Genomic DNA, 26,889 nt, shown 5'->3' on the forward strand with positions numbered 1-26,889 from the left:
TTGATATGTTGTATACCTACCGTACAAACTTATGTGAGCATCGATAAAGTCACTTACCTTTTGGATGTGATGAAATGTAGAAAAATTTCATATTTAATAGATTAGTGATATATCATCGGTGTTCACATAAGTATATACAACAAATATACAACATATCAAAATTATAGAATATACGTGCGTCTGTGTAACTTGTTCTCAACAGACAAATATATGCAAGGAAAATACAACTCACATGCATCCATAATCGTATGTATTACTAGTTATGGAGCTGCACATAATGCACGCCTGTAACACACGGAGCTTAAAAATCAAGTATATTTTCATTAAAAAAAATTAGACATCAATATTTCGAAAATGCTTTTATACATATTTTCGATATATACCGTAAATATGATCATTAAATATATAAAATATAGTTACACATATTAACTATATATATGAAACATATATATAATTTGTTATCGAAATTATTTCATCACCTCCTCACACAATAATAGCAGTCAAGCAGTAGTATACATTAAGATGGGTGGTAGTTTTGGATCAATATATTTATGTAATACCTCATCCCACATCGGATTAGGAAAGTTATTATAATCACAAAAGCTTACGATGTATTCCTCTAACAATTTGAACAATTTGAGTTGATTATTTTCGTAAAGCGATAACAGATGCAAATTAGTTGTTATAAGGACCCATTATACAGTCGTGCTTGCACAGATCCAGACCTCGACATGACAGTTCCGATTACCAAATGATTTATTTTCTCTAAATCTCTACCATTTAACAAATTTTTAAAATTATTATATATATATTTTAAAAAAATGTATGCATAGTGCATGAGGTCAGCGCCCATCTTTGGCAGCGCATTGCTCGCAATGACCATTTTTTGCTCCACAAATTCCAAAGGCAATCACATTTATAAATAATCTCCCAAATAAATAAGAATCAAATCATCACACATAAACACATCGAGCTCGACAAATTATTATTAATAAACTTTGGTCTAAGTTCAATTTATGACAATATTTTATATTTAAATATAAAAAATAAATAAATAAATTGTACGTAAACAACTAGCCAATATAAAATTAAGTGTTAGCCCTCGTATTAATTTGTTAATACATGTGTGGATTTTTGCACAGCTAGTTTGAAAGTTGAAGTAGATAGAAGCCAATGAACATCAAGTCCAAGATTGTATTGTTCTTAAATAATATTTTAATTGTCCCTCAAATCTTTCCCCTTTAATCATCAATTACTTAATTGTCGTCAAACCCTAGATGTTCTTGGTTCTAAGGAAAATTCAGCAACTTATGCTCGTCATGTCTCTATATACAACGAAACTCGAGAAACTATGTGCATATATATATATAAAAAAGCTACCAACTAGTCATGATTACCAATCTTCATGGACCACTTTCCCGTTCATCGTTTGATTCGTAGTCTATTATAAATTATATATTCATTCTTGATATGTATATGTGTGTGCTGTGTGTAGGGATGTAAATGAACCAAACCGTTTGCGAGCTATTCGAAGCTCGGCTCGATAAAAAGCTCGTTTGAGTTTGTTCATCATATCAAACCAAGCCCACACTACAAGAAAAATGATTTTTCGCAGCACGTCATCAACAGCATGCATTAAACGCACGCTGCGAATACTACTTTTCACGGCGTGCACCCATATGTGCACCGTTAATAGTGTTGCACTTGATACTATTAACGGCGTGCATTAAAAGCACGCTGCGGATAGTAACTTGATACTATTAACGGCGTGCATTAAAAGCACGCTGCGGATAGTAATATCTGCAGCTTGCATTTATGTGTGCTGTTAATAAATTATATAAACGACAGCGCACAATAAAGGCACGCCGCCGTTAATAGTATTATTAACGGCGTGCAAGTTTATGAGTGCTGCAAAAAGTAAATAATTTTTTTTTAAAAAAAATCGTGTTCAGATATTAACGGTGCACATTAATCGTACGTCGTCAATAGTATTATTCACGGCATGCATATTATAAGCACGCTAGCGGAAAATGAGTTCGAATTTTAACGTAGCAACGGCTTTAGTAAAACCGTCGCTAAAGTTAAAGTTGCGACGATTTTAAGGCCACATTTAGCGACGGTTTACAAGAAACTGTCGTCGATTTAAGGCCACATTTAGCGACGGTTAACCGTCGCTAAAAAATCGTAAATTCTCTATTTATTCCCGATCTCCGCTCCATTTTTTTTCACAACACTTAACATTTTTCTCTACTTACATGATTTTAGTTTCGATTTAAATATCTGTTTTTGTTTCAATTTTGGATAATTTTTTAGTTGTTAATTAAGATCATGAGTATTTTTTAATTGTTAATTAAGATCATGAGTATTATTATTATAGTTGTATTGTATTTTTATAAAAATGTATTAAATTATAAAAGTAATTTTTTTTAAATTTACGCAAACTTTAGCGACGGTTTTGGAACTGTCGCGAAATTATAACACCGTCGCTAAATTTTAAGACCGTCGCTAAATTAACAACGGTTTGGCCCCGTCGCCCGTTTGCGATAGTTTTGTCGAAACCGTCGCTAATATTTTTTTTATGACTATTAACGACGTACTTGTGCACGCTGGAGAAAATTGTATTAACAGCGTACATATGCACGCTGCCAATAGTTTAACTATCAATAGCATACTCTGCACGCCGTTATTAGATTAAACCGCAGCGTAAATCGCACGCCGCCAATAGTGTCAAACTTAAGACGGCTTTCAACTTTACAGCGTGCGTCGCAGTGTGCAATGCACGCTGCGGATACCTTTCCGCGGCGCATATTGCACGCTGCGGAAACCCACTTTTCTTGTAGTGCCAAGCTCGATTTTGAGCTCGAAAATTTAATCAAAACAAGCTCAAGCCTAAGGATATTCGACTCGTGAGCTCGCAAACATGTTCGATAATAAGCTCGCGAGCTCGAGCTCGAGCTCGAGCTCGGCTCGTTTAGGTGGCTCGCAAACATGATTTTGGAATGTTCAATAATATACTGATTTATGTTTTTTTAACTCTTATTTGTGTCGTTTTGGTTATTTATGAATGAATTTACATTTTTATGTCTGATTTAAAATTAATTTATAGATATATTTAATTTTTAACAAGCTCGATTCAAACTCGAACTCGAGCTCAATTCTATGCTTATCGAGCTCGAAAACGAGACGAACTCAAGCTAGGCTTGTTAAACATGCTAAACGAGCTATTAATGAATCAAGCTCGAGCCTGGCTTGATTAACATGCTAAACGAGCTTTTAACGAGCCGAGCTCGAGCTTTTCTCGAGCTCAGTAATTTCAATACAAACCGAGCTCGAGCCTGATAATAGAAGCTCGAATCGAGCTCGAGCCTCAAATAATTTTAAACAAACCAAGCTCAAGCCTGATACTGTTTGGTTTGGTTTCTAGCTGTGTGCATGAGATCAAGCGTTTGTTTTTTTACCAGAAGTTATAACTTATCGTAACAATGCAACAACTCAAATAGCTCAAGTTTTATGTTTCGATCGCTTTCCTAACGTGCATTGATCACAACAATTGTTAAACTCAATATATGTGTATGTATGTATCATACAATTCTTGTTAGGCCTATATGACCAGCATTAACTATAATGTCCCATTTGATCCATATATAAATTGATGATCAAGATTTGATGCTTAGAATGTTGTAAAATTAAAAAATTTTATGTCGCGATATTAATGAACAATAATTTTTCATTGATAGCCCTCGCAACATTGAATTATCCAATAGTTATTACGGATATCGAACAAAACGATTCGAAAAATTCGGATCATATGATTTTTCGAGTTATTATTTTGAAATTTTAGGCTAAACTATAAGACGAAGTAAATTTAACCCTATGATTTGATCAAAGTAAGCGAATAATTTAACCTTTTGTTTTCCTTAAAAAAGATGGATGTTTATGCAATCATACTTCCGTACGTTCACTTGTCAAATTATTTATCGGCCAGCCAGATTAATATTCAAGAGAAATAATGATAGGCGGCTAACTGAAATACATAAATAAAATGTTTATTTTATAAATAAAAAATTATATTTTTTATTTTGATTTTCGTTACAAGATCTATGCTCGATTCTTTCACCTCGTTGTCATGCAATTGTCGAAGGCGGTCATTGGTGAAATCTAAATGGACAAAATATTGAGAGAAACTGCAATATTGAATAATTTACTTTTGTAAATTAACCATTGCTTTGGTTTTCAATATTGTTTAATTTTATTATTTTTTTCGTTATTTTTGTAATTTTATTTTTTTCGATTTGAGTTTTAACACAACGTTGATGTGTGCAGTATTGTTATATCAGTATGTTCAATGAAAAATTAGTAAGATAGAAATATATAAGACTAAGATTGAAATTAAACAACATAAATAATCAAAATTACAGTTTTACCAAATATTGAAGCTTAATATCGTTGCTTACCAATATATATATCAGTATTTTTTAAAAAAAATAAAAAAATTGAGCTATTATTCTATATATAGAATACAAAATAGTAGCAAATAACTAGGAATGTTCACAAACCTTTTTTTTTATGGGAAACGAAAATAAACAGAAACCCATGCGACATATTTTGAAATTTGAAATGATTAACGTTCGAGTAATTATTTCATGTTACGAATTAATTAATCCCAATGTTTCTAAAATTATTTTAAAAAATAAATACGAAGAGATGTATTATGAAAAGAAGGGCCACATTTATTATAATTAGTATTGTTGTTGTGGCGGCTTTGGTATTAATGCCAAAGCTCGCATTTTCACGTGGACAAAATTAATTAAAATTAAAACATATATAGGCACGATGACCAATTATTATCTAAGAAACACGCTTATTATTGTTTTCGACAAGAAACGTGTAACGAAAACGTTCAATGAAAGCAAGAGATGCTGGTCTCGTCTTTTATATTTCAACCCTTTTTCTCTGCTCTTGGCTTCTTTTTCGCAGGTGTTCTAAAAAGCTCCGTTTAAGCGTGTTTAAGCTTGAAGCTCGACAAAAACGTCCCGCTTCGGAGAAAAGCGCAAAAAACAGTTAAACTGTAGTTTGACCGAATTAAACATAATTAAGACGTTTAATTAAGTGTACTTAATCACAATTAATCACATCTATTTGTTTTTATATTTCGAAGATATGTTTTTTTATTTTAAAATAATAAATTAAGTTTATAATTCCGATGTTTATTTTTAAATTTTAATTATGATTAAGCATATCTAATAATGATTTGACAAATATTTAGCATTTTTAATATGTTCTAGTTACAAAAACAAATAAATATTGCAATTTTTAGATTTTTATGCTTTTATAAATATGAGAATTAATGCATCAGACTTAAATTTATCATATTTATGTATTATTTTATCTATTTATTGGTTTGAGATAATTACAATTACACTAAAAATAAAAAAACGTTTTTTCACGCTTAAGCCTATGATAATCTCGCTTGAGCTTGAAAAGCTTGGAGCTCGACATCCGCGCTTTGGGACGCATCACGCTTTTTAGAACCTTGCTTTTTCGTGAGAACTTATTCTTATACATATATTTTGACTCGGGAACATTAATATATTCTATAAACAAAAAATTATATGAATTACTAATAATTTGGAATTAAGTTAATTTGACATCAATAATAATAAGGTAAATTGTTTATTTGATTTCCAAAATGGAGCTCGTTTCCTAAACTACTGGTACTAGGAATCACATCACACACCTACATGCATACATATACATTATATATGTTGGAAATAGTGTGATTTTCGTTAATTATATTTGTCTATTTGCAATTTTATTATTTATATAGTCAGAATTGACATTCGCAGGTGTGTTTGTCAATTTTTGATAATTCGTTAATTTTTCATCTGGATATTGATATGTAATTACACACATGATGGCCACATCGACTGCGAATGTCAATTTTTGATAATTCGTTAATTTTTCATCTGGATATTGATATGTAATTACACACATGATGGCCACATCGGCACCAACTTAGTGTCATGCATCGACTTTATATTAGAAAAATGACCAAAATTACAATAAAAAATTGTAGATTAAGACTGAAATTTAATATTCAAAATCGTGAAAAGACAAATATATTAGACCAAAATTACAAATTTTCACATATATAACTGCAAATATTTTTTTACAACTACAGATATAATGTATCTTGTCACCCCAAAATCAAGCGTCCAAAAATAAAAATTTCATGATCTAGGAAATAGGATATAGATGACCCGATTGATTTTTTTCTTGTCCAATATTTTTTACAAAAATTCAGTAGAAACTAAAGAGATAAGTTAATATTAGTTTTTCAACAGTGTTATTAATTTTAGTAGGTTTTTTATGAGTGACGAGTCAACTATTTTCATATTTATAATAATAAGTAATATTTTTAGTATAAAAGTAATATTTTTTCATGAGTAACCCAAATAGAAAATATGTTTCACAAAATTGACTCATGAGATTGTCTCACATGAATTTTTGTGTATTAATTTTGAGTAAAGTCCTTAAACTTGTGAAATTTCAAATAAAATTTTGGTAAAAGATTTTGGGAAAAAAAAATGGACAACGGTAAAATGGATATTTGTCTGGAGGAGGCCAGTCTTAGGTTTTTGTCGACCACCCCCGACATTTTTACCATGGCGAGCCAACACCCATGGCTCCATCGGTTTCACCGGAATATTCGATGCTGCCTTTGTGGGCATTGCCCGCAACCGTTCACATTTTGCCATGTGTCAGTAGTTTTTTTTTGTTGTTTGAATCCAAACCATGAGTTGAAATTGGGATTGCCACATGTCATCTATCTGCTGATTCAGGGCAGTGCCCTTACAGCCAGCATCGAATGAACCGGTTTCACCACCTAACGCCACATGTCTACATCACTTGGAACTGACGTCGCTGGTGAATCTTCGTTTTTTTTTTTAAAAAAAAATAATAATAATTTTTTGATACTCGAAGACTCGACGTAATATTAGCATTCAAGTAAAACCAAAAAAAAAAAAATTATTGTACTAATTAATAGTTTTAATTAGTTATGATATGAATGATATCTAATTTAGGCCACATTTTAAAACAAAAATTGCTTTCTAATTCTCCTTAAAAAACATCTGAGTTTCTCGAAAAATTTATCCAAAAGAGAAAAATTTGAGTATGCGATACGGGATTAAGACAATTTATAAAACAAAATATAGATACACATGAAATATATACATTTTAGTAAAAACTTGTGAGAGACGATCTTACGGGTCGTATTTAATGAGATGTATCTCTTAATTGGGTCATTCATGAAAAATTAATACTTTTTATGCTAAAAATATTACTTTTTATTGTGAATATATGTAGGGTTGACCCGTTTGTATATATATATATATATAAAATAATTGAACAACCGAAAATTATTGAATAGAGTTAGCCTTTTTTAATAATTTTAGAGAAATATAATGTCCAAAAGTTGTATTTGATGTTAATGTTATAAAATTAACTTGATTAGTACTGTTTAACATGAAATGCAGTTATTTCGGTATTTCTCGATTTCATATTAGCACTTCAGTTAAATATGATTGAAAGCCGAAAAAATTAAAGTTATTGTACCAAAACTAAAACTTTGAAAAGTTATTAGACAAAAATTAGTATTTTCCTTTTCATTAAGATGTTCAACAAAAATTTCATAGATAGATTATTAGTTTTCCTGATCCACATATTTTTATGGTTGTTATGGTTCTTGATGTCGAATTAACAGATTGTAACATTAACAATTTTTTTTTTTTTTAAAAAATAATTTCTTGCAAAAGATATGTGGAATTCCGAAGATGAGATGTTAAAAATTAATTGAGTAGGTCTCTTGTGAGAAGGTCTCACGAATCTTTATCTGTGAGACGGGTCAACCCTATCGATATTCATAATAAAAAGTAATACTTTTAGCATAAAAAGTATTGCTTTTTCATGGATGATCCAAATAAGATATCAGTCTCACAAAATACGACATGTGAGACCGTTTCACACAACATTTTGTCAAATTAATTTTAAATAGAAAGTTTATTTACCATTTATATGTCTTGAAATAAGTATAATATAATATAATCGATTTTTTTATATGTGTTTTTGTATTTGGTGGCTTGCCTCATTTATTTGGCATGTGAAGGTTAATAGGTTTCGTGTGTGTAGTTAGTAGACCTTAAATTTTGGTCCAAAAGCCTCAAATATTGGAAATTTTGAAATTGTTGTCTGTTTTAAGTTCTATATATTCTCAATTCGAGTCAAGTAATGCGAATATTTTATTCATTCAGTCGTATGGTTGAAAGTTCTTTATTCTAGTTTCATTTTACTTCCAAGTTTCAAATTTAGACATTTTCACAATTGCAAAACGTATTTTTAAACTTTATTAAATGGCTTGCCAATCAAAATTTAATGCCCAAATCTTCTTCAATTAACATAAAAAATTATATTTTTGTTCATGTAACTTGCGTGTTTTTATTTTAATTATGTTATCGATCCATTCAGGTTTTAGTCTACAAATTTTCAAATATATATATATATATATTTTTTCAATTTGAAGTCGTTTTTTAATGGAGTGCTGACGTAACATCAGACGCAACAGTAATTATTGTCGTCATGTTAGCAATTTTTGGTGACACATTATCGTTTTTTCGAAAAAACTAAAAATTAGTAAACTAAGACCGTAAATTAAACAATAACACGAGAAAAATGGAAAAAAATTCATGTTACATAACATTTATGTATTTTTATTCGTAAGGTTTCTTTCAGGTGGTGTATATAATATTAAAATCCAATTACAATTATTCTCTCATAAAAAAAATTCTATTTTACAGCATAAAGTGTAGGAAATAAAGCTAAAAAAATTAAAATAAAGAGCAATATGGACCAAAGCCACTACAAAATTTCATTCGTGTTGGTTTTTCAACAGCACACACCCCATGAAATGTGCTTCCCAACAAATCATGTTCTTACAATATTATTACAAAATTATTGAGTTAACATCCCCACCTGATCGCCGCTTCCCTCCGGCGGCGCAGTGGCAGCTCAACCACCGCCTCCACCGCCACGTAAACCTCCACTCACAACTTTATTAGTGGGCGTCAACTTGTCATTAATTCTCATGTCTTCACTTAAGACAAATACTAACAAGTAGGCCAACGTACTTGCTAATGTTCACTCTTTGGAACGTGGAGAAAATAGTCGTTTTTCATAAGAAAAAATTATTTATTTATCTTTTGATACTGTATATTTGATTCAATGCAAAAACTTGTATGACACAGTCTCAGTGGTCGTATTTTGTGAGACAGATCTCTTATTTGGGTCATCCATGAAAAAATATTATTTTTTATGCTAAGAGTATTGACCCGTCTCACAGATAAATATTCATGAGATCGTCTCACAAGAGACATACTCTTGATTCAAAACTAATTATTCGTAATTTTAAATCGAATTTCTTGATTTCTGTTCATTAACGATTTTATGTTGTATTCAGATGGATGAATTAATAAAAAAAATGAATTTGATTTGACGATATATTTCAAATGACACATATTTTGACTAATCTGAAAGCCATCACAAAAATACTAACAAACGTCCCTAAAATACAAGATCGTAAATATGAAGTAGAATAATAACTTGATCCAAACACACTCTATCAGTGGTCGAATTTAGTAGAAAAATAAATATAAAGTGAAATCAAAATATGGAAATAAATTTGTATTTATGTGTTGGCCCGACATGTACACAAATAATGACGAAAAATAAATATATAAAGAAATATAGGGTTAGGTTTAAAAAATTAATGAACCTGATTTTCAGGGTCCGCTTCCACTCGTGGGCACGATCTTTTTGCCGGATTTAAATTAATCCAATTTATAAGATTCTCCATTAGATAGAAAATCGACACGTGGAATTTTTCTGATTTAATTTTTTTAAATTATACACGACATGGGTCATGTAATATTTACTGTTCCATTTAATTTATAATTTAATAAAATATATCCGGGGAACAAGGACATTATTATTTGGTTTAGGGTTTCTAGTCATTGTTTTTTTTTTCCTCCTCCGGTTCTCTTGATGGCTCGGTCCGGCTCGGGCTAATGCAAACCTCGAAAAACCAATATAGGTTGACCCTTAACTCGAACCAAGTTCGTAATTAGGATTTTAGAATAAGATGAATAAAATTTTAAATAGAATTTTCTAGTGGACAAAAAATGGGGAAAACCTACCTTTTACCCCTAATAAAGTTTGTAACTATTAATATTTAGAAAAACTTATGTTTTACAAATACAAATCAATGCAAAAGCTCGAATTAAATTTGAAGTAATTAATTTTCATGACATATACACGGAATACTTAATGTCGGCACACGTAAAAAATCATTAAAAATAAACTTGATTAAATATTTAATCGATGAGTTCTAAATCTTGATTAGTTCGGCCACGTTATTAACTATACCCAGTATGGTACTTTCAGTTTTAATGAATTTCTATCAGTCCATTTATGTACAAATAAATTTTGTTCATATTATAGACTTGGATAATCATCTCATCTTGAACTGACTTTTGGGGTTGAGTTTTGTTCCAAGCCTCAATCTTAACATGGTAACAGAGCTCGGATTTGTTAAGAATGGAACTTGGATCTAACTCAACCCCAAAAGCTAGCTCAAGAGGGGAGGATTGTCCAAGCCCATATATACAACTCCAAGGTACCGACACACCCCTCTCACGCCCAGGAATGAACATCTGGAGCGTGAAATTTACAAATGACCCAATTATGGGCAGAACGGGTGGTCTAATATAGGCAGTCCAACACATAACGGTGGAACCTGGCTCTGATACCATGTTAAGAATGGAACTTGGACCTAACTCAACCCCAAAAGCTAGCTCAAGAGGGGAGGATTGTCCAAGCCCATATATTCAACTCCAAGGTTATTTATCTAACCGATGTGGGACAATTAACAGGATTTCATCCTTATGTATTGGATTGCCCATAGTTGGGCCACCCATTCTACCTATAGTTGGATCATTTGTAAACTTTAGACTTTAAATGTTCATTTTTGGATGTGACGGAGCGTGTTAGTTGTACCACATTGGTTGGATAAAATCTCTGAGAGTTGCATATATAGACTTGGACAATCCTCCCTTCTTGAGCTAGCTTTTGGGTTGAGTTATATCCAAGTCCTAATATTAACAGTAAATAACTTCATTTGGTTTTATATATCTTTAAAACTACTTATTTATTTATTTTTCGTTTTTATTTTGTTATGAGATGAAATCTATATCTGCTATCCAAGGTAAATCGTACTGAACAAATCTATGCGAAAAGTTCGTTTGAAAAAATGATGAAAAGGAAATTTAACTTCCAACTATTAATTTATAACTTGCAAAATTGTGTTCGTGTTTATTTAAGGGGAAAAAATGCAACGTGAGTAATTAAGGTGCACATTTGAATAACTTGGCCGACAGAGACTTACGATTAATATTAATATTAGATTTGGCCCTTCGGTAATATCTTAACAGTATTTTATCAATAATATATACAATCTCAATTTCGAGGCAAACAGTAGAACTTATTAATATAAGGTGGTTATGACTTATGTGTGATGTGAATCATTCTTACTTGAATTGTTGATCATAATCGTGTCAAAGTGAGGAGCTGAGATACAAGAAAATAATTAAATAAAAAGTATATGCTGACGTAAGATTATGTACAATAATAAATGAAGAACAACTAAAGGTTTAAAAAGACAATACAATGTCTTTTTTTCAAACTTAAAATTATATCTCGGACTATTATCCGATGTATATTAGCATGAGCGTTGAGTCAGCACGGAGTTTCATACTAAAGGATGAGTGGATTCGAGGAGCTACACCTACTTGAGTGTCTGGGTTAGAAGGAAGATCCACGAGCGATACTCTTGGTATTGTCTTTTATCACTTTGCATAAATCAATCTCTTCTTTTCTCTTTACCATATCTCAATCTTACCCGTTAATATCTGGAGTCCTTCTTTTATGACTCACCAGCCAACTAGATCATTCAGCAGCAGTCAGTACGTGAGAACTTTTCACGAGGTCACTTGTAGGAACAAATGGATTCGCAATTGCATATAAAGAAACTAAGAAAATTACGGAATGCAATCAAGAACACGCGATATATAGTGGTTCGGCTAAAAGAGCCTACATCCAATGTCGAACTAGGAGTTATGGAATTTATTCACGCTCAAAAGAGATTACGGCAAGAAAGAGTTGTGGCCTCAAGCCTTTTAGAAATTGCAGAAGCGAAGAAGAAAAAAGAATGAAATGAATATTTCGTACTCTTAGCTAATGACAGAATATTTGAATATCTTAACGACAGAATACTTGAATATATTAGGTTAATTAACTCTTATTCACGCTCAAAAAAGATTACTTGCAAGTCGGTACAATTATTGAAAGGTTGATCATTAAAATAGTAGCATCATAAGGCAACTAATCAAATCGACCATATTTCTAAAACCACGTTATGGTAGCATTACTAATAGTGTAAATAAAGCTTAGTTGGAGAGATTAAACTACAATCAACTGATACTTGAGAATGATCATATTGAAATTAATTGTTAACCACAGTACTTGAGGTCACTAATCATATCATTATATAAATTTGGATTGTTGGGTGATTTTATGTAACGTGGAATAGGTAGTCGATTCGTGGGGATCACTGCTGCAGATATATTTGACTTTTGACCATTAATTTTTACACCGATTGGGATCCGTCCTCCAGCAACTGTCGATCACATTCATGTTTCCGACCGGTCTATGGGCTTGAACGTGACCCGATGTGAATAGGATGGCTTCTGAAATAGCCCAAACAAGGCACCACGTCCGGCCTTGTATGCCCATTGGAGCCACGGTTTCAAGATAATTTGGTAGGATGAATCCCTATATTTATAGGGAATTAAAGGAAAAGGTGTGGGAGATGCGTTGCATGGGAATTAGGGTTGGTGTCGGGTTTTTATACATGCAAAAATTAGCTAATAGAACAGTCGGGATACGTATTCCATACCATTTAGTTCATGATTTTTCAGTGCCAAAAACCATAAATCATGATTCGTATAAGCAAGGTGTTCCTTGTTGCTAAATTGATATCAGTCCAATTAATATTACTCGTCTAAAGGTCGAAATCAGAAATAAAAATGAACATGAAAATGTTCATGAATCGTCACCTTTTATTTATCGTACTAATGGGCTTGTCTTCCCCTAATGGATCCATGCTTGCACACACTGTTTTTCACATTCAAAATGGTACAACTTGTGCCAATAGTTTATTTAAACCTTAGAAATTTTAGAATCTTGATTCGGATAATCGGATTTGATTTATGGTACCACATTTCAAATTATCGGATTTAGGGTTCCCTTTGGCTTGTTCTACATAATTCCATCGAAGCATGCAAAATCACATATAATTATAATTTATAAAATGAAATTGATTTTATTATTATCTTAAAAATTAACCGACCCGATTCGAATAAGTTCCTAACGAAATATTTTCTGTGTCAAACAGACTGAGGTAGTGAATCGATCGAGCTAAAATTTACCTGCCGGACCTACGAGTTTCAAGAAAGAGACCAAAATAGGCTATCTTGAATCAGAGAAACTGATATTTAAAAGGAAAAAAAAAAAAGTTTTGTTAATATTGAACAGAAATTGGGATTCGGGATATAAAACAGGGACTGCATTACAAACAATCTCATTTATATACATACATACCTCCAGAATCGAGATAGCTCGTTGATCAAATTTGAACACATTAGAAAAATGGATAACCAGAAACTACGCTACACATTATCGCTCTGTGTTACGAGCCTGCACAAAAACCAAATATTGATAAACCAACACAAATCAGCCTTTCGGTCATTTCTTGAAACTCAATCGCAGCTCGAGCACAGGAAAAAAAAAAAAAGGCCTAGTAAGATCTCTCCAACTCAACCCCTAGCCAAGTAAACGTCTAATTCTGTTAAACGATCACTTGAAGCCCCCCGTGCGTGACATACTTTCCTTGTCTCTGTATCGAAAGCAGAACGATGTTGATTCATTTGCACAAAAGCGAGCATGCTGACTGCTAGCAAAGCAGCATTCCCAAGAATACCAGCCGTGTTATCTAATTTGATGGACTTGGAAACAATGGTAAATGCAGAGATAAAGAAATTGACAAGAGGATTTCGTTTCGTCCCTTTTTGTTGTATAAAGCTCTCGCCTGAAGGGTACTGTGTAGAGACGTAGAGATGTTCGGGTGTAACAAATTGGCCAGCATTCCTGACATCACCGACCAATTCTTGAGCTTCTTTTATCACTTTGTACTTCTTGCCCTGGTGTTCCGCTAATCTCAGCGCAAGAACAATGCGACTTTGCTCTAGTCTAGCAACTGCAGCATCTCTCTCAGCTCGTTGCTGTGTCTGTACCATCTGTGAATCGTAACATCAAAGTAATTGTATTACAATCGTTTTACAGAAACTATATCCTAATATTAGTAAACTTGTTGACAAATTTCGCCAGGGCTTAGATCCAACACCATGGTTATGCATGGCAGCTTCAGAGTTAATAAAAGTCTTACTCTTGCAGGTCTTCTTCTCCACGGAAAATTAAAAAATAAAACCAAGAATTGACTTTTACAAGGAAATCCCACTAGCAAATGAGTTGAAGATTGCATTCCGTAGCTCGTTTTCATAAAGTGCACACATAACATCGAAACAGTCAGCTCAACTATGTTATTTTCCCTTTACTCTTCCACGTGATAAACGAATCCAACAGTTGTAGATAATGAATTTCAAGAACGTCAAGCTGGATTTTGATCTTAGACCCGAAATGTGGAATGCTACTAGATTTTATAGTTACAAGATAGAAAATTTCAACCAACGAACTTAAATTACAGAACTTCAACAATTCATTGATGCACAACACCCACAAAAAATACTGCCAAGATCTTTCATTAAGTAAAGAAATCATGTAAAAGGACAAACCACAATACAGCGTTGCCAGAGCTCGAGGGCGAAGACGAATTCAACATGTCATAATCAATCTCACAATCTCAGCCAAAACAAATCACGGAACAAACCCAAGCCCCAAGCCTCAATACCTCCTTCTAATCAAGATACGTACCAAAGCAAAAGAATCAACAATACAAAAACAAATAAATGGATAAGCATACTAAAACAAAAATGCCGGCACTCACATGGAAAAACTCGAGCTGGTCTTCGAGATTTTCAAGGGCGGTACGAATAGCATACAGGCTCTTCGCCTCATGAACAGCGAAATCACCTTCATCTCCCCGTGATTCCTTCACGAACACGAACCCAGGTCCCATTTTCTCGTCAGAGTCGCCGGTGGACGTTTTCCTTCGATTGAGACAAAATTCGTCGATTTTCCGCGGATTTTTTACGGAATTGAGGAATTGAGCTCGAGAAACAGCGTGGATCGCATCACTGAACCTATCGTGCAAATCCCAGATTTTTTCAAGCACGGCTTCGATCTCGTCAACCTCCATCTTCCATTTCATTTGAAGAAGGAAAAGGTAAATGCTTCTAGTGCTGGAGGGAAAGTATCTAGCTGAAGTGGACGGGGAGGGAAATCAAAACAGAATGTTCTAGGGTTTTACGAGTGCGTGAAAATTTTATTCAATGGAGCGCTTTCAATACGAACTGAAGGAATTGTAGGATCAGTAACAGTAGAGAGGATAATCCGTTTGCCCTGATCTCCTCCACCTTCGATTCATTTTAAAGGTTCATAATTAAATAAATTCGATTCGAATTATATTTTCGTTTTCGAGTTTGTCCGATAAAAAAAAAAAAGAAAAAAAGAAGAAGAAAATATTGAGCTTAAAATTATGTCCAATCCGTTTAATATGGTCTATGTGCAAAGGCAGAGTTTTTAGGTAATTAAAATTCAAATTTTGAAATTTTTTGATATAAAAAAAAATCAAAACACTTATCATTTTAATCATCACTAAGTTTATAATTCGTGGCAATTTTGAAAAATCAACCCGACAATTAACACATGAAATTTATAATAATATTGACATAATTATATATGAGTAGGTCTCTTGTCAGTCTAACGAATCTTTATATGTGAGACGGGTCAACCCTACCGATATTCACAATAAAAAGTAATAATTTTTCATATATGACCCAAATAAGATATCTGTCTCACAAAATACGATCAATAAGACCATCTCACACAAGTTTTTGTCATTATATATTTACAATCAAATTAAAAAATAAACTTAAGTATGTGAGAAAGGCCGAGTAATTTGAATTTATTCTTAAATTTATATCACAAAATAACACTTCTATTATTATATCAAAAAGAAATCTTCAACAAACAACAACCGAAATGAGAAATTAATATAAATTGCTTTGGTTTCTATATTTTCTTGATTATCAATTTCATATCTTAAAGAATCAATTAAGTTTGTTTGGATTAGAAATTCAAAAATCTAATGAATAATGTATGTTAGCACCAAAGCCACCAGCATTAGAACGTATGCGATACCCTGATCTACAGTCGTCCCTGTAAAAACAAACAAAAAATTGAAAACTAAAAATAATTAATGGAATTATCAAAGCATACATACATACATATAAACACACACACACACACACACTGTTTTTTCCTGTTATCATTTTATATTTTACAATTTTGATCATTTATAACAAATTTAAGTTTGAATCCTAAATTTTCATTTTCTTGGGCTGCATTTTGTTCGTTTGTTTTGCAATTTTAATCTTTTTTAAATGAAAGAACTCGCGTTTCACTAGATACGTCAGTAGCAAATCAACGCGACATAAAAAATGATTAAAGTTGAAAAAAAATTAAAAAAAACAAAGATAAAAGAGTAAACTGAAACTCAATAACATAGAGAACCAAAATCGCAAAGATACAGACATGAAAGACCAAAATTTGTAATGTTCCCCACACACTTATATATAGTTGTAATATATTATATATACTATAATTTTTTATATGTTTAATTTATACTATATATATTGTGCCAATTACCTTTATATCATCAATTGTAATCCCTTATATATGTCTCACGCAACTTCTAAAATATCCTTTTTATGTTCAAAATGGTTGAAGAGGAAATCATTCGAGAATATCATTCAATCTTTGATGATGTGGTAAATAAATAAATAAATAATAATAAATAAATAAAAATAAAGAGCGAGAGAGATTAAACATGCATACCATCGCTGGCTGGGGAAGGTGCGAGTGCAAAAGATTGGGAGTGGGCAGCACAGCCGGAAGGCAGAACGTCAGCCAACAACACGATTACGATCGCCGCCAGGAAAGATCTGCTGATGGATGTCACCTTCATCTTCTTTTCTTGCCTAATCAATGTACTGGAGATAGACTCACGCTTTTATTTATATATTCTCCTCTGCAACGTCTCGGCGGCGATCGAGCTAGTCGCAGAGAGAGAATAAGCCAAAACACGATTTCGCTTCACTTTTCTTTTTCCGAAGTTTATATGATAGTGAAATTTTTTCCCTTTGGTGGTTTGATTTTGATGGATTTGAGGGATTTTATGTAAATGGATTTGGTAAAAGAGTGGTGTGGAGAAGAAGAAGGAAATTCATTCAAACTTGTTAGGACATGCATGAAATACAGTTAGATCGTTAATACAGACCAGTTGTGTTGTTTTGCATGAATATGAGGTCTACACGCCAAGCCCTAGAAATCTTGTTGATTTTATTTTGATTGTGAAATTTACATATTTTCTTGAAAAAGGTCAGCCGATGATTTCATACACTAGAGGATGGAAAGTTAAAAGGGGAAATTATGTAAATTCACTATTAATAAAATTATGAGTGGGTCTCTTGTGAGACGGTCTCACAAATCTTATCTGTGATATGAGTCAACCCTACAGATATTCACAATAAAAAGTAATACTCTTAGCATAAAAAGTAATATTTTTTCATGGATGACTCAAATAAAAGATCTATCTCATAAAATACGACCCGTGAGATCGTCTCATATAAGTTTATACCTAAAATTATTTACGAAAATATGATGTCCTTAAAGCCATTTGTATATAGATATTTTAAATTATATAAAAAAATTTAAAAGTACTACTTTAAATTAAAATGAGATGATCAAAACTTTGTCGAAGGATTTGTTATAATTGATTATCGAAACTAAAATCTTGTATCAAACTTGACATCTTGTCAAGAGATGAGCTATAAATCATCGATCTTTTGTCGAAAAATTGTCCGTTGCCTCTCATTGAGTTTGGGCCCATGTATGGTAAGCTGGAATTTGAACTAGTGTGGGCGGGCCCTATATTAGACTAAATTACATGGGTCAGCCCATTCAGCAACTTCGCACGTGGGGTTTTGTGAAACTATTGTTCAAATGTTTAAAACAACCATCATTAAAATTTCCAAATCTCGGTAAATTTATAGAAAACGAGGCAAAATTGAGTAATCTTAGGCTATGTTTGGATTTATTTCCGATTTTTCTATATATGAGTTCTTTTTTTTAAGAAAAAAAATTGCAATGAAGTTCTTTGAAAATAGTGTAAAGTTGATTAATTGCTATATATATATATATATATATATATAGTCCTTCATGCAAAGGCTAAGAAAATTGAGAAAATTGCTGTTTGGGCTAAAAATTAAAATTAGACAAGCCCAAATTAAATTTAATTACAAGCTCGATTAAATTATACAGGTCCATCAAGTGTAGCAGATTAATTTTTATCGATTCAATCTGATCACAAGGCGCTGAAAAGGGAGAAGATCATGGGATGAGAGATAGAGATCGTGGCGTGAAAAGTGGAAGAACGTGGATTATGGAGGAATGGAGAAGAACCGCACAGTTGATGGAAAAAAGGGGCATTGGCTACAGCAAGAAGACAGAACAATCTCTCGCACAACTCCAGACAACTCTGCAGAATTCTCATAAATTTAGTCAAGCTTTTTTATGCTTTTCGAGTCATATTTTAGCATATTCGTACATATTCATTATTTTATTATATTTTTCGTGTTTTTGTGATTTCATATTGATTTGTTGATACACAATCATGTTGAGAGTTTATTTCATCAATTTCTATTGTCTTTTCTTTCGTTTTGGTATTGTATTAATTTAAGAGACTATAACGAACGGTCAAATTTAGTGTCCATAATCGTCGTGATTTTTAGAAGTTAGATTGTCATTGTTTTTACACAAATAGGTGCATTTTTGCATCTGGCACGCCATCAAATCTCAAATATTGTGCAAACAATTACCAAAACATAAAACTGTATACTTTAAAAGATATTGTATCACAAAATCTATTTGGTAAAACTAATTTTCAATATAATTTTTATTTGAAATAAATATGTAATTTAATTGGAAGAAGGAAAAAAACAAGACAGGATCAGAAGAGTCAAATGTACAAGTAAGTGGGTTGGAGCCCACATGTCTTGCATTGGATTCTTGAGTTGTAAAGAAAATTTGATATCAGCAATTGTCTTTTGTTTTTTAATCTGTTTAGCTTTGGTCGTAGGTTGGAGGCCCAATTCATGAAGATGCTTTGGCAGGTGGACCTTCTCCTTGTACCACTCAAAACAAAATTATATAATTTCAATTTTTTTTTTAAAAAAAGAACAATACTGTATAAAATTTATGTTTTAGGTCAAAATATCCTTTCAGATTTGATAGGACCATTTTCTAGTCATTATCAGAGATTATGTTTCTGTATATGTAACGAAAACTATATTTTTAGTCGTTTATATTTGTTTCTTTTTGGTGATTTTGATTCTTTATATTATAAAATTTCAGTCTCAGCCTGTCATATTTGTTTTTTGGTAATTTTAGTCTTTCACCGACATAGTCTGACGTGTGTATTGTCACATTAGTACTCAAATGAAAATGAACTTAATTGTCAAAAATTGAGATATACATTATTAAGATTCATAGATAATCAAAATCGCAAAAAAGATGTAAAAAACAAATTATTTAAACGTACGGATAGAAAGTGTTGCTAATTGTCTTTATTCATTTAATAAATCACAAGATTTCAAATGGTCCAATTACTCGGAGTGTGAAGGGAGGCAAATCTTAAACATGCGTGGATCGGAGTAGGCTAAGGATATAGGCTATTTCTAGGGGACCCCCTAAAGGAACTACACATTCTTGAAACATTTATCCATGCATGACTACTCAATGTACTATAAAATATTATGTGACAAATCTAATTTCATTAAAAATTAAATGAGTAATATATGTTTTTACCATTTACATACATACACACACATATATATAAGAGGTGTGCAACCGCCGCCGTGTCCGGTGACCATCCCCGTTCGTTGATCCCTACACCGTCGGTACAATAACACCAAAGTTTTCAAACACGCACGGACGACTTAAAAATATCACATATCTATAATTTTACCAAGTATTTACCATATTTTTATGAACATTCTTGCAATAATTTCGAACCCCCCGTCAACCTTTAGACTCATTTCAAGCATATCCACGAAAATTTTGTCGAGTATGTGCTATAATAGCCAAAATTCACAGTTGTATGTTTTGTCTAACGTTATTTTCAAGGGGCCATGCATTATGTAAAATTCGATTTGGCCTATTTTTTTTTAAAAAAAGTAATTGTTTTGAGATCGCCTTATTATATACTTGATTTTACCGAGGTAATTAATCGGTTTAAAAAAACGAAGTTCGACGTGTTTTTGGTGTATGTGCTCTAAAATATGTTTTAACTTATCAATCTTCAACAGGGTGAATTAATCCGATGTGTAAATTATTGATTTAATCATATTAACGTATTTCATGATTGCAAAAGAAAATAGTATTAGTACATGTACTTTTCTCAGTTCACAAGTATACTTCGAAGTAAATTTCGTTCATCATATTAAAATTTTCTGGTTACGACGTTGGTTGTCATGATCAGACCTGTGATTGGTTCTTAGTCGAATCTATCGGTCCAATCCGATTTTGAAAACGTTTTTTTTTTTGGGTTTCTCATAATTAAAAAAATTAAAATATAATTATTCGGTGTGTTTCTTGATAGCTAGGTCTGATTTCATGGTTGTAAAATACAATTTACCATTGTATATTATAACATATGCTTGTAGGTGTCGGAATCTGAGGAGTAAATAGAAAGCTGCTTAACGGGTGAGATACGGAAACCACAGAAAAATAGGACAAGCCAAATCTGAAGGAGGTGGGGCCCGTAATCACAATAAGAAATAAAAAGTTTTCATCCTCGTACTTTGGTTTTTTAACTGTGTATATATAAGAATAATAAAAGATTACGTGTGCAACAAAATATAAAGTAAGAAAAGATAAAAATTTATGTAATACGGTCTCACAATTCGTATTTTGTGAGACAGTTCTCTTATTTGACTCATTCATGAAAAAATATTATTTTTTATGTTAAGATTATTACTTTTTATTGTGAATATCGATAGGGTTGACCCATCTTAATTACTGATAAAGATTCGTGAGACTGTCTAATAAGAGACCTACTCGTAAGAAAATACATAAATTTATGTGAAAATTTTAAGATAGGTATGAATGAACCCTACAAGAGGAAAGTACTAATTAAAACTTTTGTAGCTTTTGTTGTTGTTTAAAAGATTCTAGTGACATCAATACGTGACACGACAAGTTTTTCGAACAAAACCTGAATACCGAGTAAAAATCTAACATTGAAGTGTGGTTGGTAATTGATACCCCATGGATATTAGGCCCGAACCACATTTGGGACCCTGGCCTATCTCCAACCAAGGTGGAAGGCTTTACACGGACCCAGGTATTCTCCTATAAATATCAGGTTTGGGTGTCTAACTCAGGAATTCACGATATTGTTTTTCAACAGCACCCTTAGCTGCTCTCCACTTGTATCATCAGTCTCTACTTGAGCGTCGGAGGGGCTACGCCAGAACACTCTCATGGTCCCCTTCTAACGGTCTTATTCGTGATTCAGGCTCGAGTCGATTTTGAAACCTGCATCTAGACTAGTGATACTTGTTGAAATCGGATCTTGAATTTCCTCTGAGCATCAGTAATGAATATGTTTTGAGTAATTAAGTATTATCATATTTTTTTGTGGTTTCGTTTTTATTTAAAAATAAAAAATTCTGACATCTGTTTAACGAATGAAGTAAGAAAAAGGGCAGCTGTAATTACAGCAGAATTTGAAGTTTACAGTTTTGTCCCACCTAGGTGAGTTATTTAATACTGTAATGTGCACATCACAGCACTAATTAATTATCGCGTCATATTTGAATACTGAATTTGTGGGGGAGGTTTGGATTAAATGCTTTTCCCACGTCAAAAAATAATAATATTTTTAATATTTGGTAAATCATATGATATATATTATTAGGAAAATATTAATCCTATTTTTTTTTTTTTTGACAAATTATTCATCAAGTCAAACATGAAACATACCTTGTTAATCTTATTCTCCCCGTAATAAGGATCGATATCTATTGCAACTTCTATCCATTTTTAACATCGTTTAGAAACATACATAATGAATTTGGAAAAAATTTGATATACCAACTTTCTGTATGATTGTTAAATAATTTCAGAAATAAAATCTATAATTTATACCGAATTAATGTTGAAAGTTTATATAATATATATATATCTAATAATTGCAAAACATATATATATATATATATTGTATGTATGTGAGATAAATGCTGACGATAATGATAACATAATAATACGAGAAAAGTAGAGGTAAATGATGGGTTGTTAGAAGAAGATAAATGTGAAGATGATTGATCGACTGTAAATATAAAGACAGGTAATTAATTATATATCATCAAATCCATTCATGCAGTACTTTTCTCTATCAATATTCCGCCAACCCTGATACATTTCTTCCCACTCTCTCTCTCTCTATATCTATATATATATATATACACACACATATATATACACAATATATATACATGTGTGTGTGTGTCATTGATGACATGTCATTGATTCATCAGAACTAGATCAGCACTACGATAGTAAATGACTAAAACGGTAAGAGTTCCAAAAATAACAATATCAAATAGATAAATATACAGAAATATTGTGAGGTCCGATAACTTAGATTACGTTTAATTATCAACAAAAATGATTTATTTAAATCTGCAACAGAGAAATGGTTTAAAATACTTCTTATTGTAAAGTCCATGGGCTTACATCTTTTAGGACTTAAAAGATTCTTTTTGGATCCTGCAATCACAATCCTAATTATATCTAATAGAATTTTACTCACAGAACTCCTCACACCTAGCTGTGAAGTACGTGTCTCTCCAAGTTTTGAACCTAAGATCTTATCCTGGCCATACAACTATCGTGACGTTTTCCTCATTAAGTTATATATATATATAGTATATTATAGTATAATATAATATAATATAATATAGCGAAGTTCAAATTAGTCAATTGGATTATCGCCCATCTCAAATCACAAAAAAAAAATTAAATATTTATGTCATATTTTCAAAATCTGGATTTGTCAATTCACAATATATGAATTTTAAAATTTTATTCAATGGCAATCAAGCTGTCTGACACTTGAAGTAATGGGAGTTGGTGGAAGCATTTTCAAACGGAGATCATAAACGATTGATTAAATTTAGATCTTAAAGCAACAATGCGACTTCTTTTATGATTTTAATCTTTTTTTATGAGCACTAACAATAAAATATATTACAGATATATTCGACGTCATTTCAGCATTTTAACATAAAAAAAAATAGAAATAAAAAAATCGAGTTATTAGACTAAAAGTTACCATACGTATGTGTGCGTATGTATATGTCACGCACACACGTACAAACAAACAATCCTTGCTCACATCTATATTCACAATGTTTGTTGTTTTCAGTTCCGCTTTCTATATATGTACGTGAATTTGTAGCATGTCCTCTCTTAGCGCTAGTCCATGCTAAACACAACGAACACACTGCTTTATGTGATTGTACATGCAGTTCACGCGAGAGTAAATGTTTGGTTGTACATTATATGTATATATACACACACATAAATACCGCCGTGTAGACTTAATGATCATCGATGAGGTGACACTCACCTATTTGATGTGATGAAATATAGAAAATTATACATTCAATAAGTGAGTGTCACCTCATCGATATTCACAAAAATATACACGATGAGTTTACAGCATATCATATATATATATATATATATATATACTTAGGTAAGAGGTCATACGGTAGTGATAAAATTAATAAAGGGTTAGGCACGCAGATGGCGTGTGTGCGCATTGAATATCTGTGCAATTCATGAATCTCCCTTAGCAAACAACTTGCAGACACTGTTCAGTGCCCTATCAGCATCTCCGATCGCCCTCCCTTACCCGACTTAAATATGGTTTCATCCTCATTTATTCTCCCCCTTAAATTATGCATATAGGTATATACGCAAATAACATGTACATACGCTTATATATATATACACATAACCTATTTCGGATTCTGGTAATTTAGATAGTCAAGATTTGATATCGGTGCAATAATCTAGTTATTTGTTTTTGAAGCGATTTTAGTTATTTTTCGACGGAGTACTGACACAAAACTTGACATTTTAACGATTTTGTCATTATGTTAGCAATATCTGACGCCATTGATGCTCTGATATTGTTTTATATGATGTTCACAATAGAATTGATAAATATAGATAATGGGATGTTTGTTGTTTAAATCTTGTTCTAGTGAACATTCAAAGTTTTGAATTCCAATCAAGTTTTGAAAATTTATCTAATCATGGGAAATAATATTCATCATGAATTTGATTGACTAATATATGGATCTAGCATCACATATCATTGACTACTATTTTTCAGAAAAAAGAAGAGAAGTTGCATTTTTTATCACATGTATATATTTGTATTTCGGACGCGACTGTGTAATGTGGTGTTGACATTACGTTTACATGGTGCTGATATATTCCGTAAAAAAAGAATAAAATTTGTCGAAAATTGAAAGATACAGAACTAATATTTTTAAGAAAATCATAGGAAAATAAATAAACAAATATATGTATGTATATACGGATAATTATTTTTAAGAAAATAATTATATTTATTATGGAGATGTGACAAAAAATAAGTGGAGCCAAGACTATCAAGGAAATGGAAAAATTCTTATAAAATGAGGATTCTAGAAAAAATAGATGAGTCGGTACGTATGACACATGACCCCCGTGTCGTTTGCCTTCAATCAAGATTCGAAGTTTTAATTTCTCCGATACATATAATATATGTCACATTATTAGATTTTGAAATTATTTGAAATTTAATGATGTGATGCACAAATGAATACTTTTCCTACAAATAATTAAAATATACACAGTATTTTCTCGTTTTCATTTACAGTTACAAAATTATCCAGTTTTTACAGTTTTATTGCTTCAATATTACATCATTCGAATATACAAAAAAAAAAAAATGAAATCTTAAATAAAAAACTCTACACCATGTAGTTTCAATTCGATAATTCCTTACTTCGTGTATATAAATTTCCTTGGTTCATTTTATTCCAGGATACGACTAAATTTTCATAGATCTTCTGATAAGATCGGTTAAAGGTGAAAAAGTGTTTAGAAGGGGGTTCAATAAACACTTACGATTTTCAAAACTTTTTCGACTAATGAGTCAGTTTAGTGATAAACTGATACTCGAGAGTCTTGTAAGTCAATATCAATCAGTTAACAAATAGTGTGCGGAAACAAACTGATTGATAGATAGAATATAAACTGAAATACGAAGACACAAGATTTTATGGATGTTCGGAGATTTCAAACTACTGCTACGTCACCCATTCTATATCAAGGATATGATATACACTAAAAGACTTTGATCGATACAAATGTTTGTACAGACCCACTTTAGTTTTGGACTTAACAATGTCAAACTGAAACTCTTAATTACAAACTTGTTCACAGTACTCAATAGAACTTAAAGTAATCTAACACAACTGATCTCCTCAAGATCGAGTGATAGAGTTTGTGTTGAAAGCTTGAAGTATAGCCTGAAAGCTATGAATGTATACAATAAGTGTGAGCTTCGATGAGCTTCGATGTTTGCAAGAATTTCAGCAGTGTAACTAAATCGATAATTGTTATAAGTTCAAGGATTCAAAAGTTCAAGAGTTGTTCTTCAGTTGTTCTTCTTTGCTATTTATAGACTTCCCTCCAACGGTAACATTAAATACAATTTGAAACTTTCTATCCGTTGCATGTCACGTCAACATTCTTCTGACAGTCGTACACTGCAAGTTTTTCTGAAATGCGGCGATCCCTCTACTTGTTGCAGTCAGCTTTTGTCTGTTGAATGTCTTAACTAATGACGTGTTCAGTTGAGGGATCAGCTGATTGAATGTAGTTAATAAGCTCACAACTGTTGTAGTAGAACTGATCAGTCAGTTGTCTGCGTAGTTCAGTTGCTGGCGAAGATCTGCGTATTATCCTTCAGTTAAAGTCAAGCCAACTCATGAGTAGCTAAATTTTAGTCGAGTTCAAGTGTAGTGGCTCTTGTTCCTAGAAAGTCGAGTCGTCGCAAAATCAGATGCTATTCGAATCACTCGAGCTTGAATTTTTTTTTATTTTTTAATGCTTTTAAAAATACAAAATATAATTTTCCCCTAAACATTTGTTAAATTATATGTTTTAATTTCGTGAAATATATGTATGTTACCTCTATATTTATGAAATAAATAATAAATGTGAGAAAATGAGGGTCTCGTTATATGTTCTTTATACAAAAACATGTAACATCTCATGCATGGACAAATCCTTCAGAACATTTCTTTATTATATGCATGTACTCTACTTAATAAATATCATGTACTTTATGTTAGT

At 31.9% G+C, this 26,889-nt stretch overlaps 1 protein-coding gene across 1 annotated transcript; it reads right to left on the reverse strand.

Annotated features, from left to right (window-relative positions):
- Positions 1-13,685: 13,685 nt before the first annotated feature.
- Positions 13,686-16,270, reverse strand: LOC142531880 (plastid division protein PDV1-like). Its single transcript, XM_075638150.1, has 2 exons — positions 15,233-16,270; positions 13,686-14,465 (listed from the first exon to the last, which is right to left on the reverse strand). Exons 1-2 carry the CDS (start codon positions 15,554-15,556, stop codon positions 13,986-13,988), a joined length of 804 nt encoding a protein of 267 aa, XP_075494265.1. The 5' UTR covers positions 15,557-16,270; the 3' UTR covers positions 13,686-13,985.
- Between the last annotated feature and the right edge of the window lie 10,619 nt (positions 16,271-26,889).

The sequence above is a fragment of the Primulina tabacum genome, chromosome 17 (genome assembly GCF_025594145.1).
Source record: "Primulina tabacum isolate GXHZ01 chromosome 17, ASM2559414v2, whole genome shotgun sequence".
In the NCBI taxonomy this organism is placed as follows: Eukaryota; Viridiplantae; Streptophyta; class Magnoliopsida; order Lamiales; family Gesneriaceae; genus Primulina; species Primulina tabacum.

What these genes read in the sequence shown, in the direction of transcription:
- LOC142531880 (XM_075638150.1), bottom strand. Translation starts at nt 15,556, where the DNA reads ATGAAATGGAAGATGGAGGTTGACGAGATCGAAGCCGTGCTTGAAAAA. An exon ending in ACCAGCTCGAGTTTTTCCAT is followed by an intron (nt 14,466 to 15,232) that starts GTGAGTGCCGGC and finishes TACGATTCACAG; the next exon opens with ATGGTACAGACACAGCAACG.